The following is a 24,354-nucleotide window of genomic DNA, read 5'->3' as shown; positions in this document are numbered from 1 at the left end:
TTAGCTAGTGGGCCTCTCTTTGCTAAATTCCTAGCTCATTCTTATGTTTGTCTTTTCCTCTTACCTCACCGTTATTATTTGTGGGGGGCTTCTATCCAACTTTTTGGAGTATTTCCTCTGGAGGCAAGAAAGGTCTTTCTTTTCCCTTCTAGGGGTAGTTAGCTCTCCGGCTGGCGCGAGACGTCTAGGATCAACGTAGGAACGTTCCCCGGCTGCTGGTATTTGTGGTGCTAGGATTAGTTATATGGTCAGCCCAGTTACCACTGCCCTATGAGCTGGTTTTCTGTATTTACTGACTTAGCATTATTCCTGAGACCCTCTGCCATTGGGGTCATAACAGTATGCCAGGCCAATATTGAATGTTTAAAGCATTGCAGAAGTGGGATAATAAGAAAGGAAATTCTGAGGTTTTTTTTTTTCCCTTCCTTCTCTTCCTCCCCTTTACCTTTGAGTGGCGTGTGCTTGCTGCAGACATGAATGTGCAGACCTTGATTACAAGTGTTGACCAGCTGGCAGCTCGTGTGCAGGGTATACAAGATTTTGTTACCAGTAGTCCTATGTCTGAACCTAGAATACCTATTCCGGAATTGTTTTCTGGAGATCGATTTAGGTTTAGGAATTTCAAGAATAATTGTAAATTGTTTCTTTCTCTGAGACCCCGTTCATCTGGAGATTCTGCTCAGCAAGTTAAAATTGTTATTTCTTTTTTGCGGGGCGACCCTCAGGATTGGGCTTTCTCGCTAGCGCCAGGAGATCCGGAATTGGCGAATATTGATGCATTTTTTCTGCCGCTCGGATTGCTTTACGAGGAACCCAATCTTGAAATTCAGGCAGAAAAAGCCTTGCTGGCTATTTCTCAGGGTCAGGATGAAGCTGAAGTGTATTGCCAAAAATTTCGGAAATGGTCGGTGCTTACTCAGTGGAATGAGTGTGCTCTGGCCGCAAATTTCAGAAATGGCCTTTCTGAAGCCATTAAGAATGTGATGGTGGGTTTCCCCATTCCTACAAGTCTGAATGATTCTATGGCGCTTGCTATTCAAATTGACCGGCGTTTGCGGGAGCGCAAAACCGCTAATCCTCTGGTGTTGTCGTCTGAACAAACACCTGATTTAATGCAATGTGATAGAATTCAGACTAGAAATGAACGGAAAAATCATAGACGTCAGAATGGGTTGTGTTTTTACTGTGGTGATTCTACACATGTTATATCAGCATGCTCTAAACGCCTAACAAGGGTTGTTAGTCCTGTCGCCATTGGTAATTTGCAACCTAAATTTATTTTGTCTGTGACTTTAATTTGCTCTTTGTCTTCTTACCCTGTTATGGCGTTTGTGGATTCAGGTGCTGCCCTGAGTCTTATGGATCTGTCATTTGCCAAGCGCTGTGGTTTTGTTCTTGAACCGTTAGTAAATCCTATTCCTCTTAGAGGTATTGATGCTACGCCATTGGCGGAAAATAAACCGCAGTTTTGGACGCAGGTGACCATGTGCATGACTCCTGAACATTGGGAGGTGATTCGTTTTCTTGTTCTGCATAAAATGCATGATTTGGTCGTTTTGGGTCTGCCATGGTTACAGACCCACAATCCAGTCCTGGATTGGAAGGCAATGTCTGTGTCAAGTTGGGGCTGTCAGGGAATTCATGCTGATTCCCCGCCGGTGTCTATTGCTTCCTCTACTCCTTCGGAAGTTCCTGAGTATTTGTCTGATTATCAGGATGTATTCAGTGAGTCCAGATCCAGTGCTCTGCCTCCTCATAGGGACTGTGACTGCGCCATAGATTTGATTCCAGGTAGTAAATTTCCTAAGGGAAGATTATTTAATCTGTCAGTACCTGAGCATGCCGCAATGCGTTCATATATCAAGGAGTCTCTGGAGAAGGGGCATATCCGTCCATCCTCTTCCCCTCTTGGTGCGGGATTCTTTTTTGTGGCTAAGAAGGACGGATCTTTGAGACCTTGTATTGACTATTGGCTACTGAATAAAATCACTGTAAAATTTCAGTATCCTTTGCCTCTCTTGTCGGACTTGTTTGCCCGGATTAAGGGTGCCAAGTGGTTCACCAAGATAGATCTTCGTGGTGCATACAACCTTGTGCGCATTAAGCAAGGTGATGAATGGAAGACTGCATTTAATACGCCCGAAGGTCATTTTGAGTACTTGGTGATGCCTTTTGGGCTTTCTAATGCTCCCTCAGTATTTCAGTCCTTTATGCATGATATTTTCCGGAAGTATCTGGATAAATTTATGATTGTTTATCTGGACGATATTCTGGTTTTCTCTGAAGATTGGGACTCACATGTGGAGCAGGTCAGGATGGTGTTTCAGGTTTTGCGTGAGAATGCATTGTTTGTTAAAGGCTCAAAGTGTCTCTTTGGAGTACAGAAAGTTCCCTTTTTGGGGTTTATTTTTTCCCCTTCTGCTGTGGAGATGGACCCAGTCAAGGTCCGAGCTATTCATGAGTGGACTCAACCCACGTCAGTTAAGAGTCTTCAGAAGTTCTTGGGTTTTGCTAACTTCTACCGTCGTTCTATCGCTAATTTTTCTAGCGTTGTTAAACCTTTGACGGATATGACCAAGAAAGGTTCTGATGTTGCTAACTGGGCTCCTGCAGCCGTGGAGGTGTTCCAGGAGTTGAAGCGCCGGTTTACTTCGGCGCCTGTTTTGTGCCAGCCTGATGTCTCACTTCCCTTTCAGGTCGAGGTGGATGCTTCTGAGATTGGGGCAGGGGCCGTTTTGTCACAGAGAGGCCCTGGTTGCTCGGTAATGAGACCATGTGCTTTCTTCTCTAGGAAGTTTTCGCCTGCTGAGCGGAATTATGATGTGGGCAATCGGGAATTACTGGCCATGAAGTGGGCATTTGAGGAGTGGCGTCATTGGTTCGAGGGTGCTAAGCATCGTGTGGTGGTCTTGACTGATCACAAAAATTTGATGTATCTCGAGTCTGCTAAATGCTTGAATCCTAGACAGGCCCGCTGGTCATTGTTTTTCTCCCGTTTTGACTTTGTGGTCTCGTATTTACCAGGTTCAAAGAATGTGAAAGCTGATGCTCTTTCAAGGAGCTTTGTGCCTGACTCTCCTGGAGTCACAGAACCTGTTGGTATTCTTAAAGAAGGAGTTATTTTGTCAGCCATTTCTCCTGATTTGCGACGTGTGTTGCAGAGATTTCAAGCTGGTAGACCTGACTCTTGTCCACCTGACAGACTGTTTGTTCCTGATAAGTGGACCAGCAGAGTCATTTCCGAGGTTCATTCCTCGGTGTTGGCAGGTCATCCGGGAATTTTTGGCACCAGAGATCTGGTGGCTAGGTCATTTAGGTGGCCTTCCTTGTCACGGGATGTACGGTCATTTGTGCAGTCCTGTGGGACTTGTGCTCGAGCTAAGCCTTGCTGTTCCCGTGCCAGCGGGTTGCTCTTGCCCTTGCCTGTCCCGAAGAGGCCTTGGACACATATTTCCATGGATTTCATTTCTGATCTCCCGGTGTCTCGGGGTATGTATGTCATCTGGGTGGTATGTGATCGCTTTTCAAAAATGGTCCATTTGGTGCCTTTGCCTAAGCTGCCTTCCTCTTCCGATCTGGTTCCTGTGTTCCTTCAGAATGTGGTTCGTTTACACGGCATTCCTGAGAATATTGTGTCTGACAGAGGATCCCAGTTTGTTTCCAGGTTCTGGCGATCCTTTTGTGCTAGGATGGGCATTGATTTATCTTTCTCGTCTGCCTTTCATCCTCAGACTAATGGACAAACTGAGCGAACTAATCAGACTCTGGAAGCTTACTTGCGGTGTTTTGTTTCGGCAGATCAGGATGATTGGGTGACCTTCTTGCCGTTGGCTGAGTTTGCCCTAAATAATCGGGCTAGTTCCGCTACTTTGGTTTCGCCATTTTTCTGCAACTCTGGTTTCCATCCTCGTTTTTCCTCGGGACATGTGGAGCCTTCTGACTGTCCTGGAGTGGATTCTGTGGTGGATAGGTTGCAGCAGATCTGGAATCATGTGGTGGACAACTTGAAGCTGTCACAGGAGAAGGCTCAGCGTTTTGCCAACCGCCGCCGCGGTGTGGGTCCCCAACTTCGTGTTGGGGATTTGGTGTGGCTGTCTTCTCGATTTGTTCCTATGAAGGTCTCCTCTCCTAAATTTAAGCCTCGCTTCATCGGTCCTTACAAGATATTGGAAATCCTTAATCCTGTGTCCTTTCGCTTGGATCTTCCGGTTTCGTTTGCCATTCACAACGTGTTCCATAGGTCTTTGTTACGACGCTACGTTGTGCCTGTGGTTCCTTCTGCTGAGCCTCCTGCTCCGGTGTTGGTTGAGGGCGAGTTGGAGTACGTGGTGGAGAAGATCTTGGATTCTCGTCTCTCCAGGCGGAGGCTTCAGTATTTGGTCAAGTGGAAGGGTTATGGTCAGGAGGATAATTCCTGGGTGGTTGCCTCTGATGTGCATGCGGCCGATTTGGTTCGTGCCTTTCACGCTGCTCATCCTGATCGCCCTGGTGGTCTTGGTGAGGGTTCGGTGACCCCTCCTTAAGGGGGGGGTACTGTTGTGAATTAGACTTTTTTGGCTCCCTCTAGTGGTTACTAGTGATATGACTCTGGGATTTCCTTCCCTCTGTTTGCACCCAGCTGGGTCGTTACTTCAGGGGTGTTGCTATATAAACCTCCTGGAACCTTAGTCCAGTGCCTGGCATCGGTGTTATCAGACACATTCTGTTTGCTCCTGTTTGCTGGTCCTGGTTCGTGCTAAATTAAGCTAAGTCTTGCTTCTTTGTTTTTTGGGTTATTTGTTTGCTATCATTTTTGTCCAGCTTGTACTAAATGTGATTCCTGACCTTGCTGGAAGCTCTAGGGGGCTGGTGTTCTCCCCCCGGGCCGTTAGACGGTTCGGGGGTTCTTGAATTTCCAGTGTGGATATTTTTGATAGGATTTTTTGCTGACCATATAAGTTATCTTTCTATATTCTGCTATTAGCTAGTGGGCCTCTCTTTGCTAAATTCCTAGCTCATTCTTATGTTTGTCTTTTCCTCTTACCTCACCGTTATTATTTGTGGGGGGCTTCTATCCAACTTTTTGGGGTATTTCCTCTGGAGGCAAGAAAGGTCTTTCTTTTCCCTTCTAGGGGTAGTTAGCTCTCCGGCTGGCGCGAGACGTCTAGGATCAACGTAGGAACGTTCCCCGGCTGCTGGTATTTGTGGTGCTAGGATTAGTTATATGGTCAGCCCAGTTACCACTGCCCTATGAGCTGGTTTTCTGTATTTACTGACTTAGCATTATTCCTGAGACCCTCTGCCATTGGGGTCATAACAGTGCAGTTCCTCCAGTCCAAGAGTTGTGTTCCCTGGCAATCTTGTGACATTATTTATATCATGTGAGCGCTGCAGTCTATGAGCGGTTCTTGATGGGCTGCAGCCTTTACAATTCCATCACAACCATTTTAATACAGTTGAGCTGGGTTTTCACGGGCCATTTGTCGTGAGTTGGTTTGTGCCAGTAACTGCACAATAAAACTGCCCGTGACTTGCAGTTTTTGGCATTGGGCACACTACTGCCTGATAAATTACAAGTTCAGAACCTTACCTAACAGGTGCACTGATACAAATACTTACCAAAATACTGCCATGTGAAAGAGGCCTTGGTGATATAGGATGATCAGGTATTAGTCACAATGAAGTCTTCACTTTAATATTACTTTTGTATGATTATTCTCTATATTTTGAGAATCGTTAAACGATCACTTAGTTTCCTTCCAACTTCCCATTGTCTGATGCAATCTTGAGGGGTCAAGAACACATGCAAAAATTACTTACCATGATGTTAAAATGAGGCATCCTTTGTTTTAAAGCAACCTTTGTTGGATATTAACAGTATAGCCAGTATTTAGGACAGGGAAGGATACAGAGAGGAATACAACTCAGACTCTGTGTATGCCCGCCTTATCACTAAGCATGAAATTCACAACAAAATATCTCCCTTCGTCATCATAACGGGTTGTAATTTTGTCATTAATGTAGTAAAAGGGCAATGGCTACAGCCAAGACATTGACCTTTCCAGACGCCACGTACATGGAATTTCAAATACAAATGTATTGTTCTGGATTAAATCCTCTGTTTATTTAATCTATCGTAATATTGAAAACAATTGCTTAATTTGACTTATGGTATTGTGCAAAAGTTATAGTATTGTGTGAAATAAATTCTGCAAAGTAAGAATACTGAAAAAAATAGAAACGTTGATTGCATTTTGTTAATTGATAAAAAAAATTAAAAATAAATGAGTGAACAAAAGAAATACAAATCAAATCAATATTTAGTGTGATCACCCTTTGCCTTCAAAACAGCATCAAAGCATCAATTCTTCTAGGTACACATGCACATAGTATTTTAAACGAACTATACAAGGAGGTTGTTCCAAACATTGTGGAGAGCTAACCACAGATCTTCTGTGGATGTAGGACTATGCAAATCTTTCTGTCTTTTCATGTAAACCCAGACTGACTTGAAGATATTGCGTTCAGGGCTCCGAGGGCCATATAATCACTTCCAGGACTCCTTGTTCAGTGAGTTCACTGCAGTTAACTGTAAGAAATTTCTCACAGTGAACTGTGGTGAACTCACTGAGCTCAGCGCTGCATCATGAGACTCTTTCTCACGGCGCCAGTGGTGATCTCACTGAGGTCACCGCAGATCATCGGTCCGGATCACAGCAAAATCAGCTGGAATCGCAGCCTCAGTGACCTGCAATAACCTCGATGACGTCACCATTTGTCAATGACGCTGCACTTGCAGCAGTTCATTTTCCTGTGTTTTCAGCCTGGGCGGTTGTATCTTGGCACCGTCCAGGTTGAAAACCACTTATCACAGACATGGATTACGGCGTTGCACAGTATGTTGGACAGGGGAGGGATATATTTCTTTTTTATGTTTTTTTACGGGACATTAGGAGTTCAATGGAATGGGCGTAAGGGAAATATAAGTTTGTTTTTATTTTTAAATAAAAAAGTAAAACGGTGTGTATTTTTATTTCAAATAAAGGACTTTATTTTGGCTGTGTGTTTATTTACAATCTGACTATGGGGTTAGTAATGGATAGGCATCTTACAGACAAATCTCCATTACTAACTTGTGGGCTTGATATCAGCAGCCATAAAACAGCAGACATCAAACCCACAAACATTAACCCGACTTGCCACCACCACATAGAAAGTGGGAAGAGCCGAGAAAGCGCCAGAATTTGCAGATCTAATAGATGCGCCTTTCCTGGGGCGGCTGCGGGCTGCTATTTTTAAGCTGAGGGGGCAATATCCATGGCCCGTTACCAGCCTAAGAATACCACCTGTCTGCTTTAGCTTAGCTGATTGTCAGAAATGGGAGGGACCCCATGTGCCTCTATTCTTGATAACCAGCCATGATAAAGCTGACAGCTAAGGCTTGCAGCCATGATAAAGCTGACAGCTGAGGGTTGCAGCCCACAGCTTTCAGTTTTGCTATGCTGGTTTCCCCCACCATGCTTCACGGTTGGATGATGTTCTTGGGGGGATGAGTACAAATCCTTCTTCTTCCTCCAAATATGATGAGTGGAGTTGATACCAAAAATTTCTATTTTGGTCTCATCTGCCCACATGACCTTCTCCCATGCCTCCTGTGGATCATCCAGACGGTCATTGGTGAATTTTAAATGAGCCTGGACATGTGCTGGCATGAGATGGGGTCCTTGCGTGCTTTGCAGGATTTTAATCCATGACGGCATAATGTTTCACTTACAATAATGTTTGAGACTGTGGTCCCAGCTCTCTTCAAGTCATTGACCAGGTCCTCCCACGCAGTTCTAGGCTGATTCCTGACCTTTATCAGAAGCATCTTTACCCCATGAAGCGAGATCTTGCATGGAGCCCCAGACCGAGGAAGATTGACAGTCATCTTGTGTTTCTTCCATTTTCTAATAATTGTGCTAACAGTTGTTGCCTTCTTACCAAGGTTGCCTTCACTTGTTGTCCTGTAGCCCATCCCAACCTTGTGCAGGTCTACAATTTTGTCCCTGGTGTTCTTAGACAGCTCTTTGGACTTGGCCATGGTTGGAGTGTGATTGCTTGAGTATGTGGACAGGTGTCTTTTATACAGGTAACAAATTCATACAGGTGCAATTAATACAAGTGCAGAGTAGGAGGGCTTCTTAAAGGAAAACTTACAGGTCCGTGAGAGCTAGAATTCTTGCTGGTTGGTAGTTGATCAAAAACTTAGTTCATTCAATAAAATGCAATTTAATTATTTAAAAATCATACAATGTGAATATCTGGATTTTTTTAAGATTGTGTCTCTCACAGAAGAAGTGTACCTACAATTATAATTACAGACCTCTCCATTCTTTGTAGGTGGGAAAACTTGCAAAATCGGCAGTCAAATACTTAATTTACCCTACTGTACACTATTAAAACTTGATGGGTCGTCGCCATCACACGGCCTGTGGAGCTGCATCTTGATTTGAGTTACTCAATCTTATTGATACTTTATACTATATGTTGATTTGCATTATCCTGCAAATGAACTTAATTACATTCTAGTATATTACTTAACCATTTATATTCCTCGTGCATTTATTTGCGGCACGCACAACACTTGTATGACATCTATTTTGAAGGAAAGGGCGGTCACACCAAATATTGATTTAACCTCTTTCTGCCAGCTGACGGAATAGTACGTCAGCTGGCAGAACCCCCGCTTTGAGGTGGGCTCCGGCGGTAAGCCCCCCTCAAAGCCGCGACATGTCAGCTGTTTTGTACAGCTGACATGTGCGCGCAATGAGCGCGAACGGAATCGCGATCTGCCCGCGCCCATTAACAAGTTAAATGCCGCTGTCAAACGCTGAGAGCGGCATTTAACTAGCGCTCCCGGCCGCACGGCCGGAGGTGCTTGCACCGCTGATCCCCGTCACATGATCGGGGGTCATCGGTGCATTGCCATAACAACCAGAGGTCTCCTTGAGACCTCTATGATTGTTGATGGCCGATTGCTTTGAGCGCCACCCTGTGGTCGACGTTCAAAGCAACCCTGCATTTCTGCTACATAGAGGTGATCTGTGCTTCACCTCTATGTAGCAGAGGCAATCGTGTAGTGCAGCGGTCCCCAACCTGTAGCTCGCGAGCCACATGTGGCTCGCGGTCCCATGAATTGTGGCTCGTGGCTGTCTGTCAGCTTGGTGCATTAGCTCCTGTTCTATCAAACAGGTATGAAGAGCACATCTGAAAATGGTGAATTTTGTGAGCAGCCCTGCACAGAAGAGCAGATCTGGAAGCACATGTACTGGTCTTAGGGGTTTTGAGATGATTTAAGTATGGTTCGCTGGAGACAAGATGACACCACCTGTCAGAGGAGGTGTTTGAAGCTGGAAGTGACAGTCTTGAGAGTGCTTTATAGGAGAATACTGAATGGGGGGTATTGTAGGAACCCCTGGATCTTTGTACACTGTTTTGGGGTGATTTCTTTTTGTGGAAAAGCTTTGGTAAACATTATGCCTGTAATGGGGGCTTTGGTTGCCACTATAGTGAGGGGGCGAGAGCGGAATGTGGCTCGCGACCCTCTCTCAAGACTGGATGTAGCTCACGACCCTCTGTCAGGGCTGAATGTGGCTCTCAAGATCCGAAACGTTGGGGACCTCTGGTGTAGTGCATGTTTCTAGCCTCTTATGGAGGCTATTGAAGCATGCCAAAATTTAAAAAAAAAAAAAGTGTTTAAAAATATAAAAAAAAATAAAAAATATATAAAAGTTCAAATCACCCCCCTTTCGCCCCAATCAAAATAAATAAAAAAAATAAATCAAACCTACACATATTTGGTATCGCCGCGTTCAGAATCGCCTGATCTATCAATAAAAACAAAGGATTAACCTGATCGCTAAATGGCGTAGCGAGAAAAAAATCAAAACGCCAAAATTACGTTTTTTTTGGTTGCCGCAACATTGCATTAAAATGCAATAACGGGCGATCAAAAGAATGTATCTGCACCAATATGGTATCATTAAAAACGCCAGCTTGGCACGCAAAAAATAAGTTCTCACCCGACCCCAGATCATGAAAATTGGAGACACTACAGGTATCGGAAAATGGCGCAATTTTTTTTTTTTTTAACAAACTTTGGAATTTTTTTTTACCACTTAGATAAAAGAGAACCTAGACATGTTTGGTGTCTGTGAACTCGTACTGACCTGGAGAATTTAAGAAATTAGCATTTGGTGAACCTAGCAAAAAAGCCAAACAAAAAACAAGTGTGTGATTGCACTTTTTTTTTGCAATTTCATCGCACTTGGAATTTTTTTCCCGCTTTCTGTTACATGGCATGGTAAAACCAATGGTATCGTTCAAAATTACATCTCGTCCCACAAAAAATAAGCCATCACATGGCCATATTGACGGAAAAATAAAAAAGTTATGGCTCTGGGAAGGAGGGGAGCGACAAAACGAAAACGAAAAAAGCTCCGGGGGTGAAGAGGTTAATTTAGATTATTCGTATGTTCATTTACTTTGCAGTTTCTTAATTACCGGTAATAAAAATAAACTATTAACACTTCTCTATGTGCAAGCATTCTTACTTTTCAACATTTTCTCCACACATGCGTAATTTTTTTCTACAGAACAGCACCTTGAAAAAACATCTCTCTTCTAAGGTTTTAGAATATCTCAAAACCTTAATTTTTGACCATTGCTTGGAGGATTGCTTTACAGCCTATTATATAAAAATGTAATTATATTGGTGCACTCAGCAAGTTTAGTAAATTATCTTCTTTCTATCCATTTTTAATGTACTGGCAAGTAAGGTAGCTAAGCTCTATGCAATCCAATAAAAATGTGAAAACACTATTAATTGACGCAGATTTTAGGTACTTTGTTCGATAGCAAAACTCATGATGAGCCTCACGCCCTACTGTAAAGCCTTCAAAACGTACATTGTCTTTATGAAAGTTAAGATCCAAGTTCAATGCATTCATGTCCATTTAGTGGAGCTTAATTTTCATGAATTGATAAATTCTACAATTATGGGTGTGTGCAGACAAAAACAGAAAAAATATCTGCATGTGGTTTTTGATCTAAGCTGAAGCTGTAGAAGGGTATGTTCAAACATTGAGGTACAAGTACAAACACATCAAAAGCACCATCTAAAAATGCACATGCCTTGTGCACAGTTTATGACGTAGTTGTATCTTCAAAAGTGAAACATTTATTTTACACTTCATCTGACTGCATCATCTGGATGTAACCTACATCTGTGTGAAGGATGCTCCCACTAGTGGCAACTGCAGATAGCTACTGTGACTGTCTCATGGCAAACAAGCAGTTGTATGAACTGCCTGTCTGGAAGATTCGATAATGCTGCCAGCCTTAATTTTAGAATATTTGCAAGACAGTAAATACATGAGATGCCCATGTCATTGTCTCTTTAATATCCAAGCCAAGAGTGCCCTATGTTTAAAGGCTGCAGTCCTCATGAAAAGGTCATAGTATTCATTAGAAGGATGTGGTCTTCATGGTAGGCATCAGAAGGGTGCAGTCCACATGAATACGTCATAGTGGGCATGAGAAGGATGTAGTCCACATGGCTAAGTCATGGTAGGTATTAAAAAGGTGCAGTCCTCATGGATAAGTCATGGTAGGCATTAAGAGGATGTGGTCTTCATAAATAAGTCATGCTACGCATCAAAAGAATGTAGTCTAGATGGATAGGTCATGGTAGATGTTAGAAGACTACATCCTCAGTGATAGGTCATGGTAAGCATTAGGCTCAATATATATGGATAGGTGATGATGGGCATTAGAATGGTGTCGTTCTCATGGATAGGTCATGGTAGGCATTAGAAGGATGCAGGTCTCATTCGATAGGTCCTGATAGGCTTTAGAAATGTGCAGTCCTCATGATAGGGATTAGTAGGGTGCAGTCCTCATGGATATGTCATGATAGGCATTAGATGGGTGCAGAACTCACGGATAGGTCATTGTAGGTATTGTAAGAGTGCAGACTTCATGAGTAGCTCATGATATGGATTAGAAGGGTGTAAGTCTCATAGTAGGTCATGGTAGAAAATAGTAGGGTGCAGTCCTTGTGGATAGGTCATGACATACATTAAAAAGGTGCAGAACTTCTCCACAAGTCAAGACAGGCATTGTGTTGACAGGGAACTGGAATCAATTAAATCAATTATTTTGTCCTGTACTTTTTCATTGTGTAACATTTTGGAAAGTGTCTAAAACTGTCACAGCTGACAGTAATAAGCAAGCTACAGCAATAAGTAATATGCAAATGGTTAAAATAAATGAATGAAATAGTCACTCCATAGCATCCTCTCTTTTCTCTTTCTCATCTCTTCTTTCTTCAAGGTCATCCCATCCCTAAAGGTGGTCTCCTCCTCTGGGCATCACGCATTTGAGACAATCTGCAGAGGGAGCCCTTACAAAACAGTCTTCACATTTTGCAATGCACTGGAGCCCTCATTCCACATTTGGTATCACACATCAGACTGCATACATCTGAATTTATTGGGAATCACTCTACAGACTTTACTGATATGCCACGCGCCAAGGACGACTTTATGAAGGTGCGACTAACAGAATAGGATCTCATTTTAATTTTTTTATAATGTCATTCCCATGTGTTGAAAACTATTGTCTTTGTTTCTGTTTCAAGGGAATCTATCTCCAGATTATTGTAACATTAATCTGAGGGCAGCATGATGAAAGGGCAGAGACCCTGACTACAGTGATCTATTTCTACATTATACTGTTCTTATATTAAGTGGCAAAACGTGGCAGATTCCCATAAAATGTTAAAAATGAATTTTGCATCTGAAAAAAACAAAATAAATAAAGTACAGACCATGACAAGCGGTTTATTTTGCAAAACAATCACTATACAGCAACAAATACAATTGCAAATTGGATTGAAAAAACATGAACTAACTACCACCAGCCATTCAATAAACACCTCCCTATGTTTACGGGCTTTAAAGGTATCAGGTAAATGCACAGATTTGTAAATCACACCCCTCACAATCCAAGACAGAAGTGATGGACTGAATTTTCTATCCCATTGCTAAAGTTGAACTTTTTATTTTTTTTATTTTTGGTACATCATACTTAAGACCGCAACTTCTTACCCTGTAAGTCTATGGTTGTCACATTGACGCCATGCTCAGTTATTATTTTAACATACTTGCCATACATTTTTGATAATTTTATCAAAGTTATCTGCTACTAAAATATATTTTCATCTTCTGTCTAAAGGCAAATTGCTCTAATATTAGATGTGTATTAAGTATAGGCTTTCATTTCGTTTTGCAGGGTGTCTAGCATTCATGGAGCCCATGAGTCAGAGCAGGCAAAATCATTTACAAATGTCTTCTACTTCAGTAATGTAGAAAAGTACAAATAGTTCCTGTACCTAAACACAAAAAATAAAAATAAATTATTGTCTAAAGTCCTCTTCTTTACACACCTAAAAACTAGGTTGTCATCTCTATGGACTCATTTAATGGTATTTGGCCCGCAAACACAATTACAAAATGCTTTGACACCACTTGTTTATGAATATTGCCCTAAAGTATTGTGATTTCTTTACTAGTACACTGTACTACCCTTAATATGTTAACTATTAAATGACTAAGTTAATCAACCATGTTAAAGGGGTCTAAGGTTGACCCTATCAGGGTCTAAGAGGGTAATTGAAAACTTGCTGCTAGGTTCCATAAGAGATTCAGCCATGGACTTAAGAACCAGAGGTAGCCCAATCATTTGCTTTAAGGTACTTAGAGAAAAGGGGGCTTAGTCCATCTTTCTAAAAATGCAACATGTTTTCGCCACCCAATAGTCAACTGGTGGTTGAGGAACTTGTCCAAGTGTCTTAGAAAAAGTACAAAGGGAGAAAAAACTGGCCATTCTGTTCTGGGTGCTAAACATGGGCACCAAAATGGTTGGCCCTGTTTGATCTAGTTATGGGGCCGCCTCTTTTCGGTTTATGCTACTGCTTACAACTTTTTATTTGGGGGCTCAGGAGTTGAGGGCACTGTCATCAGCTTATTATCAAGGGACCATTCTGACAAAAAGGATTGTTCAAAGCGGACGAGCCTCTCAAGCAACAATAGTTTATTTATATGTTGCCCAGTTTTATATTAGATACTTTATACTCTCTAACCCTATAGACCTGACATAAATAATCATGTAGGTTACTGCTATAAACTATACATCATAACAATATCCTGTTACTCCTGTTACACAAATTAATTTGTTAAAGGGAAGCTAACCAACCAGAACAGGAGCGTTCAATTCAATGTTTCTTCATCAGTAAAAAAAGAAAAAAAAAGAAGCTCTCAAACTTCTGGTACCTAACTAATCATCAAGAACTAAGACTTTACAAGCTGGAAACATTAGATGCATCACTAGCACATTGCTGCTTCGAAGACCAATGAGGAGCTAAAAGACAAGCAGCGAAACCAGATATGGGGTACTACCTAAAAGAGACGTTTTCAAATGGAACTTTTATGGATATGTCATCCATTTCTTAAATATAGGGGTCCCACCTATGGGGCCTGCAACTATGTGTGAAGAACAGTAGTTGGCTGAAGGACGCTGGACTTTTTCTGTAGCTTTCATAGCAGTGAGAAGAGAGAGTGATAAGCATGAGCCCTCTCCATCCATTCCGCACCTCACTAGGGGTCCACATTGTGAGTCTCAGAGGTGGCATCTACACATATCATACAATTATGGTATACTCTGTGGATATGCGATAAATATCTAAGTTATTAATTCTCCTTTAACTGCCATTTTCATATGCAATATTGAAAAACCATGTCAATTAAACTTTGACTTACTCTATATTTAAATCTCGACTCTTACATCTGACCTTAAGAATAAACCATAGAAATACCAATAAACTAGCTTTGTGCATTACAGTAGGAGCCAGCAACCATTCTCATTTTTTGGGAGAACTGTATAGATTACACTTCAAAAACATTAATATAACTTATTGTACAGATTCATTGATTTTTAACATCAAATAGTTTTGTAAAGCCAACAGTCACCAGAATAACCTGTAACACTACATAATTAGAGTTCTACAAGGGTTCCTGGCCAAGTAAACTCCATTAGCCTTCTGGTACTGTAAACTGGACAATGGGCCTCATATATCAAAACTACCTTTGACACCAATAACAGCTTTTTATGATGAGGCCAAAAAAAATCTTAACTTCTGCAAAAAAGCTGGTAATGGCACAAGTTCAACAAGTCTGTGCTGACAAACATGAAAATAGTTCAAAAGAATAACTAAGGCCATCTTCACCAAAACTTACCGGTGGGCTTCCATTCTGTTGAAGGCCAAAAGAGGTCTATTTGGCCTCTGTCAGACAGGTATAAACTAGGGATACCAATTGTTTTGCTTTATATATACTGTATATTGATAAAAAAAAATGTAAATATTACTTGATCTACATTTTTTATAGTGGAAGCCTATGGGTAATGCGACTATGCCTATACAATGTCATCCGTGAAGGTATATATCAGTAGATCCTCCCGAGAATACCTCCAAGACACACTGCATAACACAATGTTAAAAGAGCCTGATGATGGTCCCTACATAAATCCATCATCTCAAAAGATATTTTAAAATTTTCCTCTACAATTTGGTGGTGCCTACTTTTTTCTAAAAATACTTTATATTACTTGAAATTTTTCATTTGGCAAAGTAAGGAAATGCAATCTAGCACTTACTGTGTTTCCTTACTTTTCACAGGCATTTAAATTATATTGTCTACATTTATCTAATCACTAAAAAACTATTACCTGCATCTAAATATGATAACTATTTATCTCTGCCTTCTAAACAAACATGAGTGGATCTCTTGAAATTTGATTTTGCTAACTTTGCCGAATTTTCCCAATTTTTGCGAATCTCAATACTGGAAAGCTTGTAATTGCCTGGAAGATACATGTAGGTAAGAGAGAGAACCCCACTGACCATAAGAGCTTACATTCTATTCTACAAAAGAGAGAGAGGACCTTGCTGACCATAAGAGCTTATACTCTACAGGCAAGTCAGAGAGAAAGAAGACACTGCTGACCAAAAGAGCTTACACTCTAATCTCCAAAACAGAGAAAGGACTCCGCTGACCATAAGAGCTTATACTTTACAGGCAAGACAGAGAAAAAGAGGACTTCACTGACCAAAAGAGCTTACACTCTATTCTACAAAACAAAGAGAGAGAACCCCACAGACCATAAGAGCTTACACCTTACAGAAGAGAGAGATGGAACCCCACTGACCATAAGAGCTTACACCTTACAGAAAAGAGAGAGAACCTCACTGACCATAAGAGCTTACACCTTACAGAAGAGAGAGAACCTCAAAGACCACAAGAGCTTATACCTTACAGAAGAGAGAGATGGAACCCCATTGACCATAAGAGCTTACACCTTACAGAAGAGAGAGATGGAACCCCACTGACCACAAGAGCTTACACCTTACAGAAGAGAGAGAGGGAGCCCCACTGACCATAAGAGCTTACACCTTACAGAAGAGAGAGATGGAACCCCATTGACCATAAGAGCTTACACCTTACAGAAGAGAGAGATGGAACCCCACTGACCACAAGAGCTTACACCTTACAGAAGAGAGAGAGGGAGCCCCACTGACCATAAGAGCTTACACCCTACAGAAGAGAGGGAACCTCACTGACCACAAGAGCTTACACCTTACAGAAGAGAGGGAACCTCACTGACCACAAGAGCTTACAACTTACAGAAGAGAGGGAACCTCACTGACCACAAGAGCTTACACTCTATAGAAGAGTGAGAGAGAGAGGCTCCTACTGTCCATAATAGCTTTCACTCTACAGGAGAGACACTCACCCAGTGCCTCTGGAGATGGAAAACATCTCTGCCGTACAACCCGTACTCCACTGGGAACCGCTGATATGTGATAGCTCAGGTACTGACCACCGCTGCACAAAGTATGACAATCTGTAGGATGTCATATCTGCAGGGCATTATGGGTGGGTAAGCCCGCATAGCAACGCAAAACGACATTAGCCCATTCACTAATGCATCAGCAGCATGGGAAATGGTGCCGGACACATTTTTTTGTGAACCGTGAATCACAAATCAAATTTAAAAATGTTAGAATTTGCATGAAGCTACAAATTTCAGGAAATTCAACTCAAACTCGACCCTACGCTAATTAATCAGCTCACCTCTAGTCCCGAACTTTCATCTCATTTCTTTGATTTTTTCCTTTCACTGATTTCTTAAATCTCTCTCTGGCGATTCAATGATTTCTGTAGTATTCGTAGTATTATGGGTATTCTGCATGTTCTACGTACTAGACTTAGATACATATTTTAATTTGCTTATGTTAGTCCTTGAACAATAATGGATTATCCATATTGTATATTGTACCATTCCTGGACTTGGCTTTCTTCAGCAGGAAGCCTGGAGGAGATCTTATAGAGTTTGAAATTGAGTAATCATCATAAAGACACTTTAGAATTTACGATGGTTTGGAGTTCTAACATTTAAGAACATGCCTAGCTGACACTAGAATTACAATGTGTTTGGCCTCTGTCTTCTTGGGTTCAGTAGTATATGCTTACTAGCCCTTTGCTGTAGATCGGAGCAATGTGTTAAAGTTATGAGTTCACTTATTTACCATCTCAGAACGTTTTGTACATCTTCACACTTCTCTACCCAGAATCAAGAGTGTTGTTCAACTTTAGCAAGTAGAAAAATAAAAAAAATCAGCAACACTTTGTGACTGGATCTTTGCACATAGAAAAGAAAACAGGAACCTTTAGGATTAAAAATCAACTCACACTTCAGCCCTTTCGAAATGAGGAGCAAGAGAAAAGCAGTCATTGACAAAACAGCTCTTTTTTTTTTTTTGGAGCAATCCAGCTTAAAAAAGAAAATCAAAACAGCCAATGCTTCTTAAGACCCCAAACAGAGCAATTTCATGCTAAAGAGCTTTGCTGTGTTTTTTTTCTGAGTTTCTTTTAAGTACACATTTTTTAATTTTTTTTTTTATAATTTTGCATTTTTTTACGTAGGAAAAAAAGAAGCTTTCCTAATATTAAATTATGCCTACCTAAAACTGCTTTACCAAATGGTGCAATAGACACAGATACTGTGAGTAAGAAATGGATTTTTTTTTTCAAGTATATGAAAAGGTTTTTGGGAGAATGAATGAAAACATGGCCACAGAGAAATATATACATCTAGATTAATAATACTGTATCAAACGGGTGGAAAAAAAGGTGTTGGAAATGTTTTGCCTATGCACAAAGCTAAAGTTATGGCCTCTGCTGCTCGTAAGGTCTGCAATGCACAATATTACAAAGCAAAGCAGGCATTCTAGTAGCTGAAAGACCGTTAAATATACAGGTACTAGTCATAAAATAAGTGCGTTAACAGCTGCTCCCTTTCAATGCTGCTCCACTTTTTTTCTTAAAGCACTCTCCTCCAATAGGGAGCATTTCTCCCACTGTACCAACATGGCCGTCTATACACTACCAAGAACTGCTTATTTACCGGTATGTTGGATAGTGGCGAGTGTTTGTCTTCTTCATTGAACGTTTCGCACCTCGGCCTTTCGCACTGCAGAAAGCTTCAATGGGTTTGTTAGCTTGGGGGACGGGGGTTTTGATAGAACAAAGAGCTTGACCACTATCTGAACTGAACGGGAAGATGAGCAGCCGCTCTAACAGGACATGGCTCTTACGCAAACTTTGTTCGGGTGGCTGGCAGGCACATGTTGAAATAACACCAAGTATTGTAGGGCTCCATGCAAGACTAGTCAAGAGCAGTGATAAGGACTTGGGTGATGCTTGGAAAGTATCCTAATATGTGACGTTTGGTCTTCTAATTCCTGTGGAAGATGACAAGTTATGAGCAGTTACTATCTGTCTACAGTTACCCTAGGATTTTATTTTTTTATGCCAGTAACATAAAGGGGAAATCTGGCATCTTCACTCAGAAAATTATGTATACAATGGAAACCTACTTGCGTATAGGTTTGGCATTATGTGATAATTTCTCATTGTGTAAAAGGATCTGAAAAATGAATGTGACACCTGCTTTGAGCCCAAATCCTGCCAAGAGCTCATGCGTAAATAATTTCATTATTAATATTATTATTATTTAAGATTAGCTTCATACACTGCTAACGGTATAACACATTCATAAGCCCTGTTTGGCCAGAGCCGCAGTGACGTCTTCTGCTAGGGTTGCAAGCTGTGGTGATTCTAGAAGGTTGATGCTTCCAGAAGAGGACACATTGCTGAGACGCCGTGGAGAGGCAATGCTAGAACGACCTGGAGACTCCGTGACTATATCAGCACCGTGGTCAACTCGGGCCTTGGCTTGCTCTCGGAAATGCAATTTCTGACAGTCTATCTGTCAAAAAAAAGAAAAGTTATCAGCATATTCTTTTGCCAGTGCAGAAATCTATACTCTGATCTAATCTTGAAAGGATTATTTAACACCTGAGACATTGAAATCCACAGATAAAAAGCCATTGTATTGCACTGGCAACTGAAGTATTTTTCAGGGGAATCTGTCACCAGGATTTGGTATCTAATCTGGGAGTATCATGACGTAAAGATAGAGACCCCAATTCCAGCGATGTGTCACTTACTGGACTACTTGCTGTAGTTTCAATAAACTAACTGTTTTACCAGAAGGTGACTATCACTCGAGAACTAGTAAACTTGCAACCATAGAGACCTTCATATTCACAATCTCTATATAACCCCACCCCCACCACTGATTGGCAGCTTTCGGCCTATGCAAAGCGTACACAGAAAGCTGATTGGCAGCTTTCGGCCTATGCACAGTGTACACAGGAAGCTGCCAATCAGTGGTGTGGGCGTGGTTATACAGAGCTCAGCATTCAGAGAACTGTTGATCTGCTGCAAATAAAACAGTGATTTTATGAAACCTTCAGCAAGCAGCCCAGAAAGTGATACATCTCTAGAATCAGGGTCTCTGCCTATACATCAAGCTGCTTTCAGAAGGGGTAGTGAAAACCTGGTGACAGATTCTCATTAAGGGCTTGGGTAATTGCCCACATGTATTTAGGGGTTACATAAACCACAGTAATAAAGTTAATTAAAAAGTTATTTTACGGGATAGGGAATAATTTACCGATCTCTGGGGTCTGATTTCAGATTGCTCTGGAACCTGGGAACCATGTTCTGCACAGCCCCGGATTTAGTAGAATGGTGGTAAACATTCTCGCCTTTAGCGCCATTCATTTTCAATGGGACTGATGGATATAGCAGGCAGTTTTATAAACAATGAATGGAGTGGGGTCAGAGCAGGCGCACCTTTGATCCTTTGATTTGAACTTATTATCTTGGAAAAACCCAACTGTGTAAGATCATCAGACAAAAAAGCTTTATGGTGCGGAGAAGAGGGAAAGTTTTGAACCTGGAGCATTTATTTCTTTTTGTGAATGCTCTGCCTCTTTCTTCTCCCAGAATCTTCCTCCTCCATATACTTCTATAGGCAGCAGTTGTAATTTGATCTCTTATTGAAAACAGCACTGAGGACAGATTTGGCCAGTTTTTGAGGGAGGGAAGAAGTGACTGATCAATGGGGAAAGAGACATTTTTCTTTGATAACATACACTCACTGGCCACTTTATTAGGTACACCTGTCCAACTTCTTGTTAACACTTAATTTCTAATCAGCCAATCACATGGCGGCAACTCAGTGCATTTAGGCATGTAGACATGGTCAAGACAATCTCCTGCAGTTCAAACCGAGCATCAGTATGGGGAAGAAAGGTGATTTGAGTGCCTTTGAACGTGGCATGGTTGTTGGTGCCAGAAGGGCTGGTCTGAGTATTTCAGAAACTGCTGATCTACTGGGATTTTCACGCACAACCATCTCTAGGGTTTACAGAGAATGGTCCGAAAAAGAAAAAAAATCCAGTGAGCGGCAGTTCTGTGGGCGGAAATGCCTTGTTGATGCCAGAGGTCAGAGGAGAATGGGCAGACTGGTTCGAGCTGATAGAAAGGCAACAGTGACTCAAATCGCCACCCGTTACAACCAAGGTAGGCCTAAGAGCATCTCTGAACGCACAGTGCGTCGAACTTTGAGGCAGATGGGCTACAGCAGCAGAAGACCACACCGGGTACCACTCCTTTCAGCTAAGAACAGGAAACTGAGGCTACAATTTGTACAAGCTCATCGAAATTGGACAGTAGAAGATTGGAAAAACGTTGCTTGGTCTGATGAGTCTCGATTTCTGCTGCGACATTCGGATGGTAGGGTCAGAATTTGGCGTAAACAACATGAAAGCATGGATCCATCCTGCCTTGTATGGAGCATCTTTGGGATGTGCAGCCGACAAATCTGCGGCAACTGTGTGATGCCATCATGTCAATATGGACCAAAATCTCTGAGGAATGCTTCCAGCACCTTGTTGAATCTATGCCACGAAGAATTGAGGCAGTTCTGAAGGCAAAAGGGGTCCAACCCGTTACTAGCATGGTGTACCTAATAAAGTGGCCGGTGAGTGTATATCATAATTCATAAAGTTTTTACCTTCACTTGTGCTATTGATTTATGGGGAAAAAAATAAAAGTTTAGAAATTCTTTAAGCAACACTAACAATTTTAGTTTCTCACCTTGATATTTCCACCACCAGGAATGTGGTGAGCATTATCTAGTGAGCCGATCTTTGACTGGGCTTTTTCCTTGAAATCCAGTTTAACACTTTCGATCTTAATATTTCCACCACCTGCACAGAATAAGTATGAGATTACCTTAATGAAGTAAAATAAGCTTGGTCGTATGTCACTGAAATAGACAGGCAGCAAAAAAAACAAACAAAAAAGCAATCTGTTGTAATGCATTTGGCTAAACAACCAGCTAAGTGAAAGGTTCTGCTCACATAACCAGACAATGAATAACACTGATGGATCTCATTGTTTTACAATGGGGTCCGAGATGTTTCATAATAAATTCCAATTCAAGAGACCCCATTGTATGTTATGGAGTCCGATCTTTTTCCATAGCAAATTAGAACATTTTTTGTTGTCAATGATTCAGTGGTTCAGAGGCATATTTATACAATGTGGATGATTTAAATACTGTATAAAAGGTCTGCTTTACTCACTTCAGCTCTTCATACCAGCAACTAAGCCATTATGATTCTTACACACTGTTGATGAAGATCAATGCAAAATGAAAGATTTAACCTTTATTATTTTTCCTTAATTTATTCTGATATTCTGATACAATTATTTGTAGGATCTCTCAAACACTAGAGACTTATAACGATAATTCTCCAACATAGAATGCATAAATAAAATGCATGCTATTGGTGTTTTGGCAACTTGAGTATCCAAAGTAAGTTAGCTGAATACAATTCTTTCTTTACATTGCTGTCAGCTAGACCACAAAGTATCATTTCCTTTTCTGTCCAGCGACCATAGCAAAAGGCTAAAAGCCACCGCTGTGCTATCGTATTGGTGTTGTGTCAATCAATTTTTCTCTGCTGAAAATGGATCCCGGTATAAATTGGTCTCTTGTGGTCATATTTAAAATCTTGATCAATTGTCTTTCTAACCTTCTTACTTAAAGTCTGAAAACATCAAACGTTAGCCGAGGTTTGACAAATTGCAGCTGTTCTGGGGGATGTAAATCAGTGTTAGTTTATGATTCATTCCCTTGTGGGCATTGGGTTACATGGTAGGTTTTAGTTTTCAGTTTTTCAATAGGTATGTTGACGGCTCAGACCAATCAGATAAGTGTTGCTCAGCAGTTATGTGAGGTCACATGATCGACCAATCAGTGGCTAAATCCTGTACTATATGATTGCGCCTACACTTAGAGATCAGTGGGGTCACACAACAAAATGCAACATTCACGATACACGTAGGGATGAAAGTAATCGCCTACAAATCTGCAGCGACTTCCATATGTGGCACAGGCCAAATCAAACATTTATGCAGAGCATGCTGCCGCCTCTTTAAGGGGACTGCATTTCTTTCTTGATATGTTTTACCTAGATCCATTCAAGTTCAAACTTTCTCCACCAATTGTTCATTTTGTCACTAATTTATCTATAACCCGCAATGTTATGTGTATGGAGGAAATCATCTATCCCTTTCTTAAAAGCTGTTATAGTGTCTGCCATTACTACCTCTTGTGGTCGGCATTCCACAGTCTGACTGCTCTAACTGTAAAGAACCCTTTCCTATGTAGCTGCAGGAATTACCTTTCTTCCCCGTGAGGTCGTGTGCCAGTCACTTGTACTGACCACTCATATATTTATACATGTAAATGAGATCCCCTCTGAGACATCTTTTTCCTAAGCTAAACAAGACCAACTTTTCCAACCTCTCATCATATGAGAGGCCTTCCATCCCTTGTAATAATCTAGTTGCCCGCCTTCGAACTGACTCTAATTTCAGAAAGTCCTTTTTTATATTTGGGGCCCAAAATTGGATCTCGTATTCTAGATGTGGCCTCACCAGTGATTTATAAAGGCCTAACAATAAGTTGGTATCGCGGGATTCTATCTTTATACTCCCTAAAATTTTGTATGCTTTTGCGGCTGCTGCTTGACATTGAGTACTGCTGCTTACATTACAAAATCGTACTAACAGGTTCTCTTTAAGCTTATGATGATGAGAACAGTGACTGTTAATATTAATCACTTTTATAAATGTCGAAGACACATTCAGTACACTTATTCCAGTAATTCATACAAAGCATTTACCACAGCAACATGAGAATGTGCCACTCCGGACATGACTGCTGATGGATGTCCACCGGCAACCTCCAATGACGCACTGTGCATGAGCTAGTTTCTAACACCACATGCAGTGCTATTTAATAGAGGTCGCCGGCCATATACCCCTCTATGTCCGGAGCAGTGAGTTGCACTGCGAGGGGGCAGCACATATGAAATGAGGAAATAGGCGCCTCTGTGGTTAATACATGTTATACATTTTGTGAGTTAGCAGATTACATGTACATTTCATGGACATTTGTAAAAATTATTGCAAGGTGGCCAACCCGTTAAATTGCCACACTGAGCCATATACTTTGCATTGCGCTCAATTCCTCATACAGCAGCCAATGACACTTGGGGCCGCTGGGGTAAAATTTAGCACCATGGTTGTGGTGCTGAAGTTATAGCTGGCCTCAGCCAAACCACAGTAGGAGATGAAGACTGACCAGCACATGAGCCATGATGACCAGGCTGAGTGTTCAGGCTGAGCACCTAGGCCAAAGATGATCAGATCAGCAAACTAGGAGAATTTAGGTCCCGCGCTCGAGAAGACTAGGTGATGGTCACTATGGCTGAGGCAGCCAGGAGAA

At 41.5% G+C, this 24,354-nt stretch overlaps 1 protein-coding gene and 1 long non-coding RNA gene across 32 annotated transcripts in view; both read right to left on the bottom strand.

Moving 5' to 3' along the window:
* Positions 1-12,843: 12,843 nt before the first annotated feature.
* On the bottom strand, positions 12,844-16,482 carry LOC143784221 (uncharacterized). The gene is made up of 2 exons (XR_013217740.1): positions 16,348-16,482; positions 12,844-16,302 (listed from the first exon to the last, which is right to left on the bottom strand). It is a non-coding gene; the product is annotated as an uncharacterized LOC143784221 (long non-coding RNA).
* Positions 16,483-17,258: 776 nt separating this feature from the next.
* Positions 17,259-24,354, bottom strand: part of MAP2 (microtubule associated protein 2) — a 300,805-nt gene continuing 293,709 nt past the window's right edge. For 28 of the 31 annotated variants that reach the window (XM_077272167.1, XM_077272176.1, XM_077272171.1 and 25 more), the window contains 2 exons: positions 21,651-21,763; positions 17,259-19,410 (listed from right to left, as the gene is read on the bottom strand). In XM_077272167.1, coding sequence (XP_077128282.1) covers positions 19,195-19,410; positions 21,651-21,763 — 329 coding nt within the window. In that variant the 3' untranslated portion in view covers positions 17,259-19,194. The remainder of the gene's footprint in view (positions 19,411-21,650; positions 21,764-24,354) is intronic. The other 3 variants (XM_077272185.1, XM_077272187.1, XM_077272180.1) reach the window with 2 other exon arrangements.

The sequence above is a fragment of the Ranitomeya variabilis genome, chromosome 7 (genome assembly GCF_051348905.1).
Source record: "Ranitomeya variabilis isolate aRanVar5 chromosome 7, aRanVar5.hap1, whole genome shotgun sequence".
Taxonomy (NCBI): Eukaryota; Metazoa; Chordata; class Amphibia; order Anura; family Dendrobatidae; genus Ranitomeya; species Ranitomeya variabilis.
The sequence above is the reverse complement of the archived record's forward strand: the minus strand, read 5'-3'. Positions and strand labels throughout refer to the sequence as shown.